This window comes from Pipistrellus kuhlii, unplaced genomic scaffold (genome assembly GCF_014108245.1).
Source record: "Pipistrellus kuhlii isolate mPipKuh1 unplaced genomic scaffold, mPipKuh1.p scaffold_m20_p_8, whole genome shotgun sequence".
Classification (NCBI taxonomy): Eukaryota; Metazoa; Chordata; class Mammalia; order Chiroptera; family Vespertilionidae; genus Pipistrellus; species Pipistrellus kuhlii.
In genome coordinates this window covers 20797332-20818946 of record NW_023425584.1, presented here as the reverse complement: position 1 = coordinate 20818946, position 21615 = coordinate 20797332, and the positions used below count along the sequence as shown (strand labels likewise).

The 21615-nt window shown below is 39.8% G+C and overlaps 1 protein-coding gene across 1 annotated transcript in view; it reads left to right on the top strand.

The window, feature by feature from the left end:
• Positions 1 to 21615, top strand: part of STK32A (serine/threonine kinase 32A) — an 84297-nt gene that overhangs the window by 13528 nt on the left and 49154 nt on the right. Inside the window, exons 3-4 of the mRNA XM_036423559.2 lie at positions 7773 to 7828; positions 8691 to 8842. Coding sequence (XP_036279452.1) covers positions 7773 to 7828; positions 8691 to 8842 — 208 coding nt within the window. The remainder of the gene's footprint in view (positions 1 to 7772; positions 7829 to 8690; positions 8843 to 21615) is intronic.

Below are 21615 nucleotides of genomic sequence, written 5' to 3'. Positions count from 1 at the left end.
AAATATAATTAAACACACACACACACACACACACACACACACAAAGTTAGTTGTTATTACGACCATTATTATAATCATAGATTTTAATGTCCTACATGGCAAATAAAAAATTTAAAGCTACCCATTGTTGGTTTTCCTTTTCTCTCCCTGTTTTATTTTTAGGGGGTGGGATTTTCTGATTGGTGAAATGTAGGCCTATATTTATAATTTTCAATAAGTGCTATGTAGATTACTTTAAGTAGCTGAAATTGGTTAGGGTGGGACCCAAAGGTGACCTGTTTTAATGAAGACAGTCACTCATTTGTGTGAATGATGCATGGGCCAATAGAATAGCAATGTGGATGGAGAGTTTATTCAACATTTATTTTTAATATACAATAATTGGAAGTTACTAATGGTTTGATTATGGGAAAAGAGAAAAAAAACAAAATCAAGTATGAATCGATTTTTGCTCAAGTAACTATAGGTAGATGGATGGCTGTGATATTTTCTGTGATGGAGAAAAGGGGCTGCTGAAGGGCTGGACACGATTGGGTTTAGTCAAGAGTCCTAGTTTGGATGCATAAAATGATTGTGCAGCATCTAAATGGTGATGTCAAATTCAGAATCTGGAGTTGAATGGCCAGAAGATGACTGGAAGAATCTAATATAAAGGTATGGGGATTGGTGAGTCTTCCTTGGGAGAGAATGTGGAAACAAAAGAGGGGAGGAACCCTAGTATTTAGAAGTCAAACAGAGGAGAGCAGTCAACCTAAGGAAACTGAGAAGGAACAGCAATTAAAAAGTGAAGGGTGTTTTAAGAATGAGAGAGCAGTCCCTTACATTGAATGCTTCTGTGTGGCTGCATAAGGTGAGACCTATATGGGTTTAGGCAACCTACAGGATGTTGGTAACATTGACAAAAGCAGTTCAGGGGATTGTGAAAGCATGAGCCAGATTTTGGGGAGTTAGGAATGTTTGGGAGCTGAGGACATAGACAAGGCAGATGTAGTCAACTTTTTCAAAACATTTAATCTAAAGAGAAGCAGAGAAATGAGCCAGTAGCTAAAGCTGAATATGATGTTGAGGGAGGAATTTTTCTATTAAAGAGCAGATACTAGAGAAAGTGGAATTAATCAATATAAAAGAAAGAAATTAATAATTCATGTAGCCAGGAACCAGGACTGGCTTCCTCCCTGTGGAGCCAATGCAGTCAGGCAGGACAGTGCATTCAGATTGGCCTTATACTTTGTTTTATGTCCTGCAGGTACTGTCACTAAATTCTTACTAGTTTTATCATTGAATTTGTTTGTGAGGTCGAATGGGACAGTGGCTCATGCCCTAGAGGCTGGAACCGGGCTCACACACTGCTGCCTCCCTAGGAAGGGATGTAAGTTGGTTGTTCCTGGTGGCACCCTGGCCCCTCCTACCCTCTGTAGCATGAGCCTGGGTGCTGGTACAAGGATGGTTGGGGATGAGCGCCCCCATGACATCCTCAGATGGCCACCCACCAGACTGGAGTTTGTTGGGTGGCCAGATAGAGACTATCTTTTGAAGGAGGGAAAAGGATATAGAAAAATAAGCTTATGTATAAACAAGACAATTGTTGACTCCAGTGAAACTAAAACGTTGTGCAAGAAGAGGAAACTATTCATGCTAAATGACTTAGCTGCACATACTGTTTCCATATTCATAATAATTAGAATAATGATCTAATTCAAACTATTATATTAGATACCGATATTTTAGAAAGATTGGAGCATGTTGGGATAAGCCCAAATGACCAGGAAAGTAAGCTAAATCCTTGCCTGCTATCATGGAAATTCAATAAGTAATAACTAAAGCTGAAAAGAAACAACAGTAAAATTATATTATTTAGAAGTTATGGCGGAAACTACCGAATTTATTACCAAAAGAAGTAAAGGTGCTCATTTCTTGGCTTGGGGAGATTGGAAAGTGAGAAATGAGTCATAGAACTAATATCAGTGTTTTATAATGGACTTTAAAAAACTATTTGATTCTAAGTTGTATATAAATATGGATAGATATATAGGAGTTTGGTCAAAATAAGGACATTAAAAAGACAGAAAATTTAATCAAAATATTAACTATTGTTATCTTTCAATAATTTTGTTTTTCTTTTTACTTATCTGTATTTTTGTCTACCAAAAGTATATTAGTTTCATATAAAAATAATCTTCATTGAGAACAAGAAATTGAAGCTCAGAAAGGTCAGTTAAAGTTCTAATTTTATTTATCTTGTAAACAGCAGAGCTAGGATTCTAATGCAATTCTGTGTGAACCAAATAATATTTATCTTTCATCAAAGCTTTCAATCTCCTTCAAAAACCAAGAAGTAAAATTTTCATGGCGCAATATTCTTTCCCATCTCTGAAGGTCCAGAGAGACTCTATACCAAATAGTAACAGTCTGTGGCTGTTATTTTCTGCTTTATTGGCCCATGTACCTATTTACTTATACTTACCTAATTCTCTACTTCCAGAAAGAGAAAAGACTGATTCCAAAGATACATACACTACACACTAGAGCAAAATAAAATAAGTTAAAATGAGGTATGAGGTATTTGATTAGCTAGTTTAATGTTCTCATAAATACTGCTGAATGAGTCACACTCAGTTTTCTGAGGATGTGACTTAGTCCCAAGCTCCTTTTGTTTTGTTTTTTAATGTATTTTATTGATTTTTTACAGAGAAGAAGGGAGAGGGGTAGAGAGTTAGAAACATCGATGAGAGAGAAACATCAATCAGTTGCCTCCTGTATACCCCCTACTGGGTATGTGCCCACAACCAAGGTACATGCCCTTGATCAGAATTGAATCTGGGACCCTTGAGTTTGCAGGTTGATACTCTATCCACCGAGACAAACTGGTTAGGGCTCCTTTTGTTTTCTTATTTATTTTTTATTTATTTACTTAATTTTGAGAGAGAGAGAGAGAGAGAGAAAGAGAGAGAGAGAGAGAGAGAGAGAGAGAGAGAGAGAGAGAGAGAAAGAGAGAGAGAATGAATGAGTCTATGTGAGAGCAAAATAACATTTGGTTGTTTCCTGCATGCCCCTTTCCAGGGATCAAGCCCACAACCTGATCATGTGCCCTGACTGGGAATGGAACAGGCACTCTTTTAGTGCATGGGACGATGCCCAACCAACTGAGCCACACCAGCCAGGGCTCCTTTTGTTTTATCATCAGTGCCTAGCAGAGTCCTGGGCACACAGATGCTCAATAAATATTTGTTGATTTGACTCACTAGCAAAGCTGTGGCTTCTGGAGAAGTGACTAGCTTCTTCCCCTTCTTACTGTGACTATCTTAAAAGGGCATAAGTGAGTCTTTCCTTATAAAGGCCTCCATTGGGAATGCAGCATGATGACCAAATATTCACTCATTGAATTAATGGAAAACTGTAACATCCACCAGAAGAGTTGTATTTGTAAGGGAAGCCTTAATTTATTTCTGTCCTTTTTCTTAAAAATGGGCAAAGTGACAGGACATAGGAGAGGCACTGATTCCTTCATTTGGACAAGGTGTACAGAAGACTGTCACTTAATGTTGGTACCTTTGTGTTGCTTAGGATGACACAGTGATTTCTGTTCAAAGATGATGCAGATGATGACAAAGCAAATGCCCTCTGACTCTTGCTGTTAATTACCTGCAGCTCCTGGGCTTTGCACCTTGTCCTCCCTTAGGGTAGCTGGTCTCTGTGAAGTTGGTGGGATGAAGAATGGCAGCTCTCCATGCTTCTGAGCTCAGTCAGTCAGTCAGTCCTTGAGCTTTGTAAGGTATAAATCCATTTTCTCCAGATGAATCTGAAGCTGTAATGTTATAATGACATTCCAATGGAAGCCCACTTTATTGTGTAGCACAGTAAGAAGCCCTTTGATAGTAAGTAAGTTGTTGGTACATTCTTAGGAAGTACCTGTTATAAATGATGATATGCTAGGAAGTCAATGTGGAAAAACTATCTTGAAATTTTTCTCTAAAGCTTTATATTTGGTGAAACTTTACTGATGGTACTTTATTGCCCCCTTCTTCCACGTAACAAGGGTTTACCACCTGCTACTTGCCCAAGGGGTTCCAGGTAATGTAGATATAAAGATAAACAGGGCCGGCCAATGTCTGTCTTCAGGGAAGTGACATTCTTGGCAAATTGTCCTGTGCGAAGTCCCAACGTCATTTAGCCTAATGTTTTGGCAAATGATATTCTGGGCTGATATTAAGATGACTCACATAGTAACAATTACAAAAAATCCCAGCAATAATAGTGATACATTTATTGAGTTCTTATTCTCTCCCCAAAATACCTAATTAAGAACCTTTGATATGTCTTATTTCACCTCATCCTCATAATAACCTTAGAAGGGATACTATATATGACCAAAATTTTTCATAGGAAGAAACTGAAACTCAGAAAGCTTAAATAATTTACTTTAAGTTCATAGCTAGTAAGTAGTCTGGCCAGAACCCAAACCCAGAGTTTCATGCTTGTAACCACCATATTATATCTGCTTTATCTTCTAGAATGCTCTTCTTCCAAATTTCAAGTGTGTGAGTGTTACAATAAACTGTAAGGAGGGTTTCCCCTTTTCTTTCCTTCAACTCTGTTTATTGTGCAGAATGTTAAGACTGGGGAGATGCTATGAAAAGTAAAGCAAAAGAAATCAAAACACCAGCCCTGGATTCCACAATCAGCATATTTGTGTTAGAGACTCAGTAAAACCTGACCTGGCTCAGCTGATTCTAAAAAGGAGAGATAAAAAAAATTCCACCTTGTTCCCCCTGATTCTGTCTTTGGGATAGGTAGATGTGCTATGATAATAACAATAAAACAACTATAAAAATAGTGGTTAAGAGCCTTGGTCCAGCATCAAAAAGGTATATATGGAATTTATAAGAATGCTACCGAGCAGACTCAAGTGGGTTGATTCTGCCCACTATTCCACTGAAGTGGTGAGTGTGGCTTTGCAACAGGGAGGGATGGAGGGAGAAAGAGGGAGAGGGGGGAGAGGAAAACATCGATGTGAGAGAAAAACGTTGATCAGTTGCCTCCCATACAAACCCTGACTAGAGATCAAATCCTCAACCTAGGTATGTGCTCTGACCAAGAGTTGAACCCATAACCTTTAGGTGCACAGGATGATGCTCAACTGACCCACATTGGCCAGGTCAAGTCACTTCACTATTTTGAGTCTAAAACCAGGATTATTTGCAAGGTACATGCTGCCTCACATGATTAAATGGCTTTAGTGGTAGAAATGAATTGATTTTGGAGTTTAGAGAAGAAAGTGATGATCAAGACTATTGATGTAAGGAATGCTCAAACCTGTAGTGAAATTTTATGAGTTTACTTGAGCCAAACTGATGACAGTTGCTGGGAAGCAAAATCTCAGTGGACTGACAAAATGCTCCAGAAAATGGCAGTCTTACCAGTTATTTTGTACATCAGAATCAAAGGGGAAGATGTAAGGAGGTTACATGAAATCCATTGGTGGTAGATTAGGGAGAAAGCAAAGTGGAGAAATCTCTGAGGTTGGATAACAAGTAAAACAGACAGACACATATTTCTTTTACATTGGTGGGTATAGTATAATTAACAATTAACATTTACAGCATATAGAGAGAGTATGCAAGAGAAGAAGATAACATTGAGGGGTTCTGGGGTCTGTGCTCTGGTGTGAGGCTGTACCCTGAGTAATCTGGAAAAATGGGGATTACTTTGACTTTACAAAGTAATTTACTAGATGTAAAAATGACCATAGACAGGCTCACATAAGGTAAAGATCGACCTTTGTCAAAGAAAATACTTGCATAGGATATTATTTCCCACAATGACTCACTTTTAGTTAGGAAGTTCTTTGTTTGTTTGACTATATTGTTATTGGTTTTAGAAAGGAAGGGAAAGGGGGAGAGAGAGAGAGAAACATCAATGATGAGAGAGAATCATCAATCAGCTGCCTCCCGCATTCCCTCTACCTGGGATTGGGATATTGAGCCTAAAACCCAGGCATGTGCCTTAATCAGGAATCAAATTATGACCTGGTTCACAAGTTGACATTCAACCATTGAGCTACATTAGCTGGGCTAGGAATTTTTACCTTCAGACCATCCTATGTGGTTACTTTAGGTCTGTGAGTTTGTAAGACCTGCCATACAGTCCCTCCAGCTTGTCAGGTCGGTATGTGGCCCCTTCTTCATCCATAAGTTATATTATAGAAATGTTTTGACCCTCAGAAAGCTTGGAAAAACCTTTAGAGGTCCCCTTACTTATTTCTAGTTCTTTCAGGAAGAGATAATATAATTATTTTTTTAGGTTTTTGTAAAAATATATTTTACTGATTTTTGACAGTGAGTAAGGGAGAGAAATAGAGAGTTAGAAACATCAATGAGAGAGAAAGATTGATCAGCTGCCTCCTGCACACCCCCTACTGGGGATGTGCCAGCAACCAAGGTACATGCCCTTGACCAGAATTGAACTTCAGTCTGAAGGCTGGTGCTCTATCCACTGAGCCAAACTGGTTTTGGCAATGTAATTATTTTTAAAAAGAGAGAGAAAAATACATCTTTTAAAAAGCGTGGTACCTTTTAGTGTTTCCCAACCATTTCCAAATAAGCTTTTATAATTCCTCATTTGGAATTTTACTCATCTAAATCCTTATTTCAAAAACCAGGAAACAAGTGGAATGTTTCCTCAAAATCATCAAGGCAAGAAACCAAAAATTGTCACCTAAGTGACCCTATACTTGGCTTTTCTCATCACCAAGCATTTCATGAGCACTGCCCAAGAGACCACACCACCTATACAACAGCTACTTCTTTTAACTTCTCGGCGCTGAAGTGTTAAAATGGCAAATGTAGAAGATCATCTGCACTTCATAACACCATTCAGCAGACTCTGTCCACATGTTCATGCTAATCTCTTAGATATGTCCTTTGGGGATCTGCTCATTCGATGAACTTATGAGTGTAATAGTATTCTACTTGGGAAGACAAAAATTATTAAGATACAAAAGAGTGGCTGGTTGTGAAGAGAATAGGCAGGGAGAAGATATTTGAAGTGCTGATCCTGAAACAGGGCCAGATCCACAGGGGACCAGATCTCTCCATAAACGTCTGGGCAGAGATGCTCCCCCTGACCTTGCTGCCTGTGTGAAATCCCAGTACATGCTCTTAGAGCCCCACAACTTTATCCTTCTTAACATTCCACAGCAGTTTTAATTGTCCACTTATTTTTGTGACTGTTTAATCCTTAACGGTTTCTTTCTGTGTGGAGCCTTTACAGGACCACAGGCTCCATATGGGTAGAGATTAGATTTCTACTCCATTATTACTGTATCCTCCAGTACTAAGCACTGTGATTACAGCATAATATATTATAACTAGAGGCCTGGTGTGTGAAATTCATGCACAGGTAAGGCCCCTAGGCCTGGCCAGCGATCAGGGCCAATCGGGGCCTTCCGGCTGCAGGCCTAGGCCTTCCTTCTGGCTGCTGCCTGGGGCCTTCCTTGGTTCTGTGCTGCCCCCTGGTGATCAACGCATGTCATAGTGAGCAATCAAACTCCTAGTCTCCTGGTTGAACTCCTGAGGGGACACTTTGCATATTAGGCTATTATATATAGAGATGTTCAAGAGATATTTATTGAATAAATGAATGGGCATTTTAAGCTAGTCTGGAATCCTGTTTTAAACAAGGTACTTCGGTTTAGCCCAATCTTTATTTATTATTTGTTAGCTACTAAAAGACAACTGATAATCACTTACAATGTTCTTCTGTTTGTCTTGCAGTCAACTTTGACCACTTTGAAATTCTGCGAGCCATTGGGAAAGGCAGTTTTGGGAAGGTGAGGATCCAAATGATTAATAGGGTTATGCAGCTCAGGGAACAGAGTCCAAGAATGTTCAGATTACAAAGTTACTGGAACCACCAGGAATAGTTCAGAGATGTCAATGTAAGCTTTAAATCTTTGAATGTGGGAAAGATGCCACCTTATTTCTTTTTTTCCCAAGTTGTACCATGTTTTTATTTTTTTAAGAATCCTATCATGAAAAATACACATATACCATTTAAATTTTTGGAAGAAACTTCTAGATTCAAACCCTGATATTAGCTTCTTAGTGGAGATGTATCTTGAGAATATTTTATATTGAACTTGGTATTTTAAAAGTATTGCTGTCTACATTATCAGGCATTATATGAACCTCAAAAAATACATAAACAATATAGACATTGTGTTTAGTGTTATCACTTTCTGAAAAGTCTTTTTTGGTTAGTTATACCACTTATGGGTACAAACAAAAATTCTTTGTACAATGTCATTTAGCTTGGCAGCTTTGCCCATTCAGTTAAGTCACTCAAGCAGAATGAGGATGTCATTTGCTATGGGAATTTCCTAACAAGGAGGCAGCTATTTTCTCCAAAATGCTGTTTAAAAAAAAAAAAAAAAAAAAAAAAAAAAAAAAAGTCCCCAAAGGAAAAATAGATAAATTCATTTGAGAAAGCAAAGATTTAGGAATTGATTTTATACATGGGAAGAAAATGACGTTTCTTTACTCTGAAATCAGAACTAAGTAGCAACTTTAGCAACAGAGAATTTGCAAGTGATAAGGCCTCCAAGCCATGCTGAAGACTCATCTTGTTCTGCCGTTCATCACTGTGATCCGTCATCTCCCTGATCACTTTCTCACTCTGGTTTCCCCCAATAGGTCTGCATCGTTCAGAAGAACGATACCAAGAAGATGTATGCAATGAAATACATGAACAAACAGAAGTGTGTCGAGCGCAATGAAGTGAGAAATGTCTTCAAGGAACTGCAGATCATGCAGGGTCTGGAGCACCCTTTCCTGGTTAATTTGTGGTAAGTGTTTTGTTTTTTAATATAAATTTTGATTTTTAAAAAGAGAGGAAGGAAGAGGGAGGGAGAGAGATAAACATTGATGTAAGAGTGAAGCATCGATCTGCTGCCTCCTGCACAACCCCCACCCCGGCAAGGGGGATAGAGCCTGAAGTTCAGGCATATGACCTGACAGAGAATCCAGCTAGCAACCGATGGGTGAACAACCAACTGAGCCACATGAGCCAGGGCTGTGGTGAGTGGTTTCATTGCACCTCTGAATGCATATACTTCTGTCTTCATCCCCAATACTGTGGTATGAGAGTACCTTGAGTTCTAGGGTGCTATTGCAAAGTCCTTATTAGGATCTTCCTTAAGGACTTTTATTCTCCTTGGTGTCTTTGACTTGATAATGAAACAAAATAATTGTTTTATTGTCTCTTGCCCTTGAGATCAAGTTTTAATTTTAAAAGTATTGTAATTAAAAAGGTCGAAAGAATGAGTACTAAGAGTTTTCCCCTTAAAATGATTGGCATTTACAGAGTGGTCACTGGTTTGATTGCCCAATCAAAGCACATGCCCAGTTGCAGGCTCAATCCCCAGGAGAGGGGCATGCAGAAGGCAGCTGATCAATGTTTCTCTCTCATAGATAGATGTTTCTACCTCTCTCTTCCTCACCCTTCTGGTCTCTCTAAAATCAATAAAAACATATTTTCTAATGATTAGCAATAAAGCTGGTTTCCTTGAAGCAAGGATAGGTTCCGTGTTTCTCACCATATAGGGTTTAACAGAGTTGGAGCTACTTTAAAATATATATTTTATTGATTTTTTACAGAGAGAAAGAGATAAGGACAGAGCCAGAAACATTGAGGAGAGAGAAACATCGATCAGCTGCTTCCTGCACACCGCCCCCCACTGGGGATGTGCTCTCAACCAAGGTACATGCCCTTGACTGGAATCGAACCCGGGACACTTCAGTCCACAGGCTGATACTCGCTACTGAGCCAAACCGTTTTTGGCAGCTACTTTAAGTGATGGGTTTTCAAAGCCATTATTACAACCCCACGCTTAGAAAATGATGAGGCTTGGCTTACCTATGACTTCCTGCCCTTTTTTTATGTGTGGAGGCCTTTCTGTGGCTGTCTCATCTTGCTGTGCATTTGAAGGCAGCCATTGTGTTCAGAGCCCATTCTTAAAGCTAATTCCGTAGGACTGTCATTTAAATATGCACGCCAAGCAGTGCTTACTTGCAGGCAAAGGCAAGAAAAAGGTCTTTATTCAGCAAATACTAATGGAAAAGTAATTGACATGTCACTGTGTATTTAGGGACATTCCTCTGGAGGAACCAGTGCATGAAACCTGTCTCTCTCCTTCATTAATTAACACACTTCACTTAATATGCACTTTGCTCAAATGCTACCTACTGCCATTGAATAGAAGATGGTTCTGGGTGGCTGGGAGACAGGTCTATTATAGCTTCTGCACAACTGAGACATGGGAGAGTCTAATTTTGGCTCCGGCTCATGCATTCAGCAGTATTTTCGAGGGGCCCATTGAAAACGCTGCCATGGAAGAGTTAAATGGAGGCAGCCCTTTCTTCCCATCCACAGCAATCATCAAATTACCCTTTTTCCGTCTCTCTCCACCCTGAGAATAAGGAAGTGCTCTCACTTCACAGGCTCTTTTTGTCCAAAGTCACATTTTCTTCTTTAAAAGTTCACTCAACTAATTTTCTCTTTTTAAGACCGGGAGCCCTTCATAAAGACAGACAGCCTTTCACCCTTTCCTGCTTGTCTCTCATCACTGAGTAGGTAAGGCTGATTTCATTCTAATCTTGTTTTTCCCCCCCACCACATGGGTGGGTGTAATGAGACTTTAAGCCAGCCAAGGTTTGCAGACTTTGCTATCTGCTGACATGGCGTCATTACAGATGACTTTCTGTTCTTCGTGGGTGCTGACTTGGTGATGACATGACATTTACCCTGTCCTTCTGTCTTCTCACACTGAATCTCACAGTGGAACACTGGGCGCCATTAACACTGAGAGGAGAGAGGAGAGACACCCCACCCCTCATCCCATGATTCTAGCCCCACGTTCAGAACTGAAAATTGGGAGGGGAACCATTCCTCCAGGTACAGCAGAAAACCTTTATCTCTTATACCCTGAACGAAAGGTCTTCTAATAAATGCTGTCTGCCTTAGCTAGTTTGCCTCAGTGGGCAGAGTGTCAGCCTGCTGATCGAAGGGCCCCAGATTCGATATCAGTCAAGGGCATGTGCCTGGATTGTGGGCTCCATCCCCAGGGTGGGGCATGCAGGAGGCAGTCAATCAATGATTCCCTTTCACCATTGATGTTTCTATCTCTCTCTTTCTTTCCCTTCTTCTCTTAAGTCAATAAAAATAGATTGTTAAAAAAAAATGCTATCTGCCTTAGTAAGTACAAGCATAGTAAATGGAAGTCACTCTTTCCACAACTATTAAGGACCTTGCAATATTTCTGGAGGTGTGATTGTGAGCAATCTTTATCATTAAGTCACATTGTTCGAAGTCAGAGTTAATGGGTATGACTTGGATTGTTTATATCACATGTGTCAAACACAAGGCCCGCGGGCCAAATCCGTCCCGCCAGGCCTTGCAATGTGGCCCGCACCGCGCTGTCATCACTGCACTCCACTGCGTTTCCATCACAATGACAGTTTATGACTGTTCAGTAAACCATTCGGCCCGCGATTTAGGCTGGATTTTAGATTTTGGCCCCTTCTCTGATTGAGTTCAACACCCCTAGTTTATATGAATGAAATGAGAGAAAGTGCTATGCTTAGTGCCCAGCACATAGTAAGCATCTTACAAATTCTAGTTCCTTTCCTTGCCCAATTAAGATGACACATTCTGAACATGCCCATCAAAGTACATTTGAATGATGCTTGGAACAAGGCATCATGGGAAGTTGTGTGTGGGGGCATGGAGGGGTTTTCAACTCATTCTCTGTAAGAGCTTATGCTTGTCTTACTTGGTTTTCCACCCTCATTCTGCAAATCAAACAAAAATAAAGCATTCCCAGTATGTTAGGCACAATTTAGTCAAGATTTGTGTCTCGGGTTTAACTGGACTTACTTTTACATTCCCAAAGCTTCAGGAGCCAATTTTCTTAAGAAGCACTGTACAGTTAATAAAATAGCAGCAATATTTTTTGAACTCCTTGTACCCCTTTGTGTGTTCTAATTTACTGATATGCAGAATATGCTTCTCAATATTGCTTTCAATAATCTTCTCATGTATTCCCAAAATGTCCCTTACCACAGGGATGTGTTCAGAAAATTCTGGATTTCAGGCTGAGAGAAAACACAAATTGTTTCTCTTGTAAGCAGGTTTACTTTGTTTGATAGTGTATGCTTATATAGGTATAAATAAACCTTTTCTGCTCATGTTAGTTAAATTGAAAAGTGTACAGAATCACATAGAAAAACAGAAATTTTTCAATAATCCTATCACTTTGAAATAATCACCCCTAAGGTGTTCTGTGTACTTCCCAGTAAAATATCTGCATTGGGTTTTCTGTTTTTGATCATGCATTAGCTCTGTTCATTTCTTCATTCATGTATGTATTTACTGAGCATCACAGACAAGCTGTAATTAGATAAAATACAGGATGTACGGTTACATCTGAACTTCAGATAAATAACCAATAATTCATAGTATATGTCCCGAGGATTGCACAGAACATATTTTAACTGGAGATTGTTCATTATTCATATTTCTAATTTAAGTGGGCATCTTGTGTTTTGCTAAACCCAACAACCTAATTGTAAGAGGGACTCACACCATGGAGAAGCCATGTCAGCAGGAGTGAACAGAGTGCCTGACCTGCCTGTCTGACATCTCTAGTACTCAGGATAGGCTGACATGGTCAAATGGCAATGTGGCTCAGTGGGTTGAGTGTCCTTCCATGCAATGAGAGGTCACAGATTTGATTCCCAGTCAGGATACTGGGGTTTGTGCAGGAGACATCTGATTGATGTCTCTCTCTCACAATGATGCTTCTCTCTCTCCCTCTCTCCCTCTCATATCTATAAAACCATATTTCAAGAAAATGTCACATAAATACATTAACTGTGAAAAGGGCATGAAAAGTATAAAAGGGAGTATGTGTGTATGTGTGGGTTGAAGAGTTTTAGGGAAGGAAATTCACTAGCTTAGGAGCAGCAGTGTTAAAGGTGAAAGAACATTCTGATTAAAATTCAAATCTTCCCAGCCGCCATGAACCTGGCCCCACTCCGAACACAGTGGTCAGATGTAGGCCAGGTTATGCAGCGAAGGCTGCCCGGCAGGACTGGCATACAGGAAAAGCAAATAAAATCTTCCTGCGAGGCCCTCGCTGAGGGCTGCTAACAAAGCCCTGGCAACCCACAGCCTGCAAACAAACAGGCCCCAGCCACGCCGGGCACAGCCTGTTCCCCAGGTGGCTTTCGCTAATTGTGATTGAATCTGCAGCTGCACACAGCTCCTTGGGCTCCACTTTCCCCTACACCCAGCTCCCTCCTTACCCGCTTCTCTGCTCCTGTGAGTGGGAAGGGTCTATGTGTCATTTCGAGGAATTAGGAGATGAGATGACCTGTGTTCAGTGGGAGGGACCATGTGTCCTGGGAGTGTGAAAAGGGGGTCCTGCCAGAGGGCTGAACGGAGCTGAGTAAAAGGGTTCCCGGGAAGACACCTCCATCATTTGTGACTCAAAACCAGTGTTTCTTCAGGGAATCACAGACTCTGAGAACTCAGGGGAGCCTTAGGGCACCAGAATCAATAATAATAATAATAATAATAATAATAACAACAACAATAATATTAACAATACTAATAGCAATAGTAATAATGTTCCTATCCATGGCATTCTACTACTTTTTGTGTTTTACATAGATTATCTCATGTGTTCATCCTAACAATCTAGGTTGATAGGGATTATTATTCTAGTTTTACACGTGAAGAAATGGAAGCTCAGAGAGGTTGAGTAATTTTCCCAGAGTCACACAGCTAGGAAGTGGCAAGGCCAGGACTTAACCTTCGAATCCTGACATCAAAGCCTGTGTTCTTCTGGCTACACTATACCATCCTCCATAGACATCTTGTGACTCCTTTACATAATCTTGTGCAAGGAAACCGAGTTTATTTTGTTTATTGTCTTTCACACCCAATAAGAATACAGACTCCATGAAGCAGGTATGTTTGCATGATCTGTTCACTGCCCCATTCCCCAGCTCTCATAATAGTGCTTAGCACACACGTTAAATGAATGAAGTGGTTTAGTGGTGGGGCCAGGTTTCTGGCTCCTGCTTGTTTGCTCTTTCCCCATCATACCACTGCTACCCTTTGCACGCTCACAAACATCCCTTCGTTTAGTCACACCCACTCCAGGATCTATGCAGGCCCTGACATCAGAGAGACCCACATTTGAAGCCCTACATCACCACTTGGTATCTACTATTATAGTATGTGAATTGAACAAGAAATCTTCTCTCTTCTGCTTGGCTTCCTCATTTATCATTTGGAATAAGAGCAATACCCGTGGCAAAGGTACTGCTATGAATATGTATATAAAGCAGCTCACACATATGGTAGTAGGTGCTTAATGAATGGCTTTAAAAAATAACTCAGTGAAGCCCCTTGCAGAATGGAATTTCCCCTCAGTCCCCACAGCCAGAGAAGATTCTTAAGTGAGCAAGTTCATTTGAGCTGGAGCTGGCCTGGGCATTTGAAAGCCTTTTTTGTTGTTGTTTTTCTCAATTATTAAATATATAAATCATTCTTTTGACTGCATATAATACATATATAAAATATGCAAATGCATGGAGTTCTAATGAAAATAGAAATTATATTACTCAGAAATAACTATATTACTTTTCTATTGCTCCTGTAAAAAATGATCACAAACTCAGTGACTTAACAAAAACTGGAGTACTTGAGGTTAAAGCTCTTTTTCTTTCTTTTTTCTTTTCTTTCTTTCTTTTTCTTTCTTTTTTTTTTTTTTAAATCTTCACCTGAGTATTCTTTTCCCTGATTTTTAGAAAGAGTGGAAGAGAAGGGGAGAGATAGTGAGAGAGCCACATCAATTGGTTGCCTCCTTCATGCACCCTTACCAGGACCAAGGATTGAGCCTGCAGCCAAGGCTGAGGATTGAGCCTGCCTTGACTGGAACCAACCCGGGGACCTTCAGTTTGTGGGTCCAGGCTCCATCCACTGAACCAAACCAGCTAGGGCAAAGCTATTTTCATAATATGTTTAAGATTATTATTTCCCTTCTGCCCTGCATTGTTATTTACACTACTGTTCACAAACAGTCATCATGTAATCAATCAATGAATATATAATTAATCAGAACAATGATTACTTATGGGTTGTAGAGCTTAGCTAAAAGGTATATGGCAAACTTTTGGAGTGGCTGAAATACTCTGCTACCTTTACTGTGATGCCAATTACATGAAGATATCCTATATAATAAAAGGCTAATATGCAAATTGACCAAACAGCAGAATGACCAGCTGCTATGATGCACACTGATCACCAAGGGGCAGAAAGCCGGGCTCACTGCTGGTGAGTTCAGCAGTGGTGGCGGGAACCTCTCCTGCCTCTGTGGCAGCACTAAGGATATTTGACTGCAGGGAGCATGCTAAGCCATCAGTCAGACATCCCCTGAGGGCTCCCGGACTGGGAGAGGGTACAGGCCAGGTGGAGGGTCCCTCCTCAACAAGTGCACAGATTTCGTGCACCAGGCCTCTAGTATATTTGTAAAAATTCAGTATGTTGTACACTTAATACCTGTGCACTTTACTGTAAATGAATTGTACCTCATTAAAAGAATATGAAAAAAAATTTAAACCCATAAATTTATTATCGTACAATTCTGAGAGTCAGAAGTGTAAAATCACATGGGGCTGAAATCAAGCTGTCAGCAGGACTGTGTTCCTCTGAAGGTCCTAAGGAGAGTTTATTTCTTTACCTTTTCCAGCTTCCTCAAGCTGCCTACATTTCTTGGCTCACAGTTCCTCTCTCTGTCTTAAAAGCCAGCAGCAAAGCACATTCAAAATCCTCCCTGCTTCTGACTTTGGGTCCACCTGGTGACCAAACTCTAGTTGGGTTCCTCTGAGCCCTCTTCTGAACAAAACAGTTTCTAAAAGCTCAAGGCTACATCCCTAAGGTGACCTCAGCTCCCCATTAAAGTGTTTGCCTGAGAAAACTCAGTGCTGCCCAAAGAACTTACTGTCTGTTCCACCAGCACCAGCCAAAATCTACTTTAGCCTCACAATTTATTGCCTCTGTCTCCAGTGACCTTGCTAAAATCATATTTTTAATTACAAAATTATATTCTTAATAGGCCTGTAGGTTCTCTGGGATTTTAGTAGTTACAGTTATGTCATTAACTAATAATGCCAGTTTTAGCTCTTCCTATTCGATGGTCTTATTTTTTCTTTTCATGCCTCTTGCACTTGCATTGAGAACAATATTGAGTACATGTATGGTGGACATCTTGTCTATTTGTCCTGATTCCATAGGGAAGGTCTTCAGTATTTTAAGATTTCATCTGTACATTGGCTGAAGAATTACACTGTTGGGGGAAATTATGCATATGTGAAATCACTCTTTAAGACAGCTAATATTTTTGAGGATTTATACCTTTGAGGTACTATGCTAAGATATTGCATGCATTATCTCATAGATTGTCATATCTTTGTCTCATATATCTTCAAATATCATATGTCTCCTTACAAAGATGACTAAGCCAACGATGAGAGGTTTGATTTCTTGCCCAAATCACAAACCCAGAAAGTGATAGCAAATCCGGATTCCAAATCCCACCCTCCAAATTCTCTAAGGTCCTCAGTGTTAACTTATGTTTTAATTTAAATATGTGTAATTACTTCCAAATCTCTAAAACCAATTTTTTAAAATTAAATTCAGCCACAAAATCAAAAGTTTAAAGAGCCATTTAAAATAAATGGCTCTGAAATTATAATGTTTTAGTGAAACAAAATCAACACGTATAACTTACTACACTCCAATTTGAGAAAAATTATACCTATTCTTGCTTCCCTGGTAGAGTTCCAACCACTGGGCATCAGAAATAGAGAGGGATAGAAGGACCACTTGAGATGAGAGAAAAGACAGGAAAGATCCCAACCTTTCTGAAGATGTACATGGTCTGGTTTGACTACAAACACGGGGCAGGTGAAGGGAAGTGGGGTGCATTACAAATGGAAAGGTTAGAAGGAGGGCATGAAAGGCAAAATAAGAATTTCTATTGCCCTGACTGGGTAGCTCAGTTGGTTAGAGTGTCATCCCAATACACCAAGGTCACTGGTTTGATCCCCAGTCAGGGCACACAAGAATCGACCAATGAGTTGATTGGAACAACAAATTGATGTGTATGTCTCTCTTTCACTCTCTCTCAAATCAATAAAAAAATAAAAGAAAAATAAAGTACTATTGCCCTCTCTCCATCCCTGGGCAGACATTATTAATTAATCTTGGCAAGGGCAAAGCTATTTTTATAATATGCTTAAGACTTTTGAGCCCGGACCCAACCTCAGAATCTTGGCCCTTACTGTCATGCCTGAACTAGTAGTTCAGTGAAGTAGGCATGGGGGGTAGGGGGTCTGTCTATAATTGGTAGCAGTGCTGGGAAATCCTCTCTCTGCCCTAAAATTCTGAGGCTGGGCTGGCAACTTGGTCAGTCAGGAAGTAAATTGCCTCTCTGGCTACAGAGGTAGAGGCTAGACAACATCCTGAGCCAGATGAACATTTTGTCTCTCCACTTCATCTACACTGGAGAAAGAGCCAATCAAAGAGTGACTCAACCCAACCAGTGTGGTGCAGTTGTTGAGCATCGACCTAAGGTATGAACCAGGAGGTCACCAGTTCAATTCCCAGTCAAGGCACGTGCCTGGGTTGTGGGCTTGATCCCCAATAGGGGGTGTGCAGGAGGCAGCCAATCACTGTTTCTCTCTCATCATTGATGTTTCTATCTCTCTATCCCTCTCCCTTCCTCTCTCTCTAAAATCAATAAGAAGATATTTTTAAAGTGTGACTCAGCATGTCCTGGACCTCTCTCAGCCAGGTCAGATCTGCCCAGTCACTCTCAGAATCACCAGTGGCCACTTGCCAACCAATCAATGACCCCCTTAGATCATCTCTCTCCAATCAGCCTATGAGTCTCATGAGGCACAAAAAATGTCAACATCAAAATGTACTTTTCCGAATCCCTGATAAACACCATGGGTAAGAGTCTGATTTAATTGTTCCTTGTTATCATCTGAGCTTGTGTCTTGGGTTTTCATTTTACATGGTTAGCAACATCTTTTATTCCCCTTGGCTTGTGGACTGGCTGTCCTAGTCTCTGAGGTAATGGTCTCCAGAGATTCTGTAGAAAATAATCAGTCAAATTTTCCCCAGACAGGCTTCATAAGTAACATCTCTGGAGCCAGTGTACATGAGCCCACAGATTGCAAAGTATCACTCAGAGCTCTGTCCAGATAAAGGTCAGGGCTGAAGGAAAGCCAACTACTCCATCAGAACGTCAGGAAAATAATTGGCAACCTGTTATGTGTGATTTTTAAAAAATCACCCACAAATTTTTTCATTGTGTAAATCATGGATGTTTACTCACTTTATTTGAGGCTATAATTTATTGTTTGAATCAGGTAAGTATGTGCATTACTTTCTCTGAGGATTTCATGAGCCCCTACAATCAAACTCAGGTCCTGAAAAATAAAAATGAGCAAAAAAAAAAATTATTAGGTTCTTCTGATGGTCTTATTAAAAATGTTTTTATTGACTTCAGAAAGGAAGGGAGAGGGAGAGAGAGATAGAAACATCAATGGTGAGAGAGAAACATTGATCAGCTGCCTCCTGCACACCCCCTTACTGAGGATTGAGCCCTCAACTTGGCCAAGTGCCCTGACCAAGAGTATAACCATGGCTTCCTAGTTCATGGGTCAATGTTCAACCATTGAGCCACACTGGTCAGGCTTTTCTGTTAATCTTCATCATGGTTTCCTGCACTTCTCTCTCACAGCCCTTAGCACACACTATAACCACATATTTTGCTCATGTAAATATTTGTTTATCTGTTATAAATGATTAGCTTCAAGAAGGGGGAAACCATGTTCCTTGGTTTACTCCTTTATCTCCAGTAACTGTACATGTAAATAAATATATAATAAATATTTGTAAAATAGCCATTGAATAGACAAGTGCTCATTATAGATCAAGCTGTTGGGGAGCAGGAGGTTGGCTGCTGATGGATGTAAGGTGAGCAAATCACAAATTCATCACATTGCTCAGTCAAATGAGGAATTTAGGTAAAAAAAATATTAATTTTCCTGATACAACATAATATAATGTAACTATCTATATAGATAGGTTCCATACCACAGAAATGACTGGGTGCTAGGGAAGTGCACAGAAAGAGGTAACATGTAATTTGTGTTTGGCAAGAATAGGTTAGAAAAGATTAAATAGGTTAGAGGAAAGATGAACTTTGATCAAGGGTGTTAATGCACAAAAAGTTTCTTTTGCTTGAAATGTACCCAATAATTTATTTTTCCAAAAAAATGTATTTTTAAATTAAATTTTAAATTAAATATATTTTAATATATTTTAATTTTTCCATCACCATTTTTCCCCTCTATGTCCTCTTCCACCTCCCAGCCCCTTCCCGCCACTGCTGTCCATGTCCATGAGTTCTCTCTTTTTGCTCAATCCTTCCACCCCTCAACACCCTCCCACCAGAGCTGTCTGCCTGCTTTCTATCTATGAGTCTGTCTACCTGCTTTATATCTATAAGTCAGTCTCTATTTTACTTGACATTTCTTATAACTCTTACATGGTAGTGCCCTCAAATCCATTCCACTCACTGTCCAAAGGATCTATGTAAACCCTAAATGAATTTTAGCTATATGGGTGTTTAACCTATACATACACATGATACACAAGAGTGAGGTCCTTAGTGTGTTTTCATGGGGGCATTTAATGGTGTGCTTTTTCCTTGGAGAACTTAATAAGGCTACTTATGAGACAGAAGAAATACTATATACATTTCAAATGTTCTTGCTCCATTAGTGGGTGTTTCTGAAGTTAAAAACTTCTGGAAATTTGACAACATACAGTCTAGAGAGAGGATGTAGGGGTATGGGAACTCCCAGATGTTGCTGTCGGGAATACAAAGATCATTCACCCTCTATGGAGATTAATTTGGCAATAATGAGCAAGAATTGCATGTGCCTTTACCTTTTGTTTTATCAAGTCTTTATCTTAGGGAACCCACTTCTAGAAATCTACACCAAAGTCAGACTGGCCAGAATACAAAAAAACATATGCATAAAGGTTTTCACTGTCACAGTGTCTGTAATAGCAGAAGACCAGAAACAACCTGACTGCCCTTCATAGGGAATAGGCCGAGTGTCATTATGAACTTAGGATGTATTTATTATTTATCTTAGCTTACATTGTGTATGCATACGTACACTATACCTTTACCCACATCAAATATCTTCATTTATTTCTATCTCTGTCCGCTGAGAAATCCTAGTAACAACAACCACCAGATTATAGCAAACACATCTACCCCCCAGATAGTCTGGAAGAGGACATGTGCAAGGTAGCTGAGAATATTTTCACATCAGAAAGTCATAAAGTTATCAAAACCTCGTAGGGTCATTTCAAAATAACATATGATTCAACTTAAATATTTTCCTATTGGTCAAAGAACAGTTATGAACTGAGCATCAACAGGATGATAGCATCAAACCCGTGAATTCATTAGTTAAAATAAACTTACTGATTGTTTGGGGGGGAGGATTCTAAGAAACCAACAAATCATTTTTGAAAGTGACAAATAAAGCCAGGACCAGTTTGGCTCAGTGGATAGAGCGTTGGCCTGCGGACTGAAAAGTCCTGGGTTCGATTCCGGTTGAGGGCATGTACCTTGGTTGCTGGCACATGTACCTTGGTGTGCAGGAGGCAGCTAATCGATGATTCTCTCTCATCGATGTTTCTAACTCTCTATCCCTCTCTCTTCCTCTCTGAAAAATCAATAAAATATATTTTAAAAAAAATTTTAAAAAAGAAAGTGACAAATAAAGCCTTAATTTGTTCCATACCTCTGTTCCTATTTTGTTTGTCAGTTCATTTTGTTCATTAGATTCCACATATTAGTAAGATCATATTGTATTTGTCTTTCCCTGTCTGGTTTAATATCACTTAGCATAATAATCTCCAGGTCCATTCATGATGCCTCAAAAGGTAAGATCCCCTTCTTTTTTATAGCTGCATAGTATTCCATTGTGTAAATGTACCACAGCTCTTTTATCCACTCATCTACTGATGGACACTTGTGCTGTTTCCAGATCTTGGCTATTATAAATAAAGCTGCTATGAACACAGGGGTGCATATAATCTTTCAAATTAGTGTTTTGGGATTCTTAGGATATATGCCCAGAAGTAGGATCCCTGGGTCACAAGGCAGTTCCACTTTTAATTTTTTGAGGACACTCTATATTGTTTTCTACAATGGCTGCACCAGTCTGCATTCCTACCAACAGTGCACTAGGGTTCCCTTTTCTCTGCATCCTGGCCAGCATTTGTTTGCTGGCTTATTGATGATAGCCATTTTGGCAGGTGTGAAGTGGTATTTCATTGTGTGTGTTCTTTAAATTTTTACCATTGAAAGTATTACAGATGTCCACCTTTTTTTCCCCATTGGCCCCCTCCTCCTTGTCCCCCCTCCCTTCCCAAGCCTTCACCACACTTCTG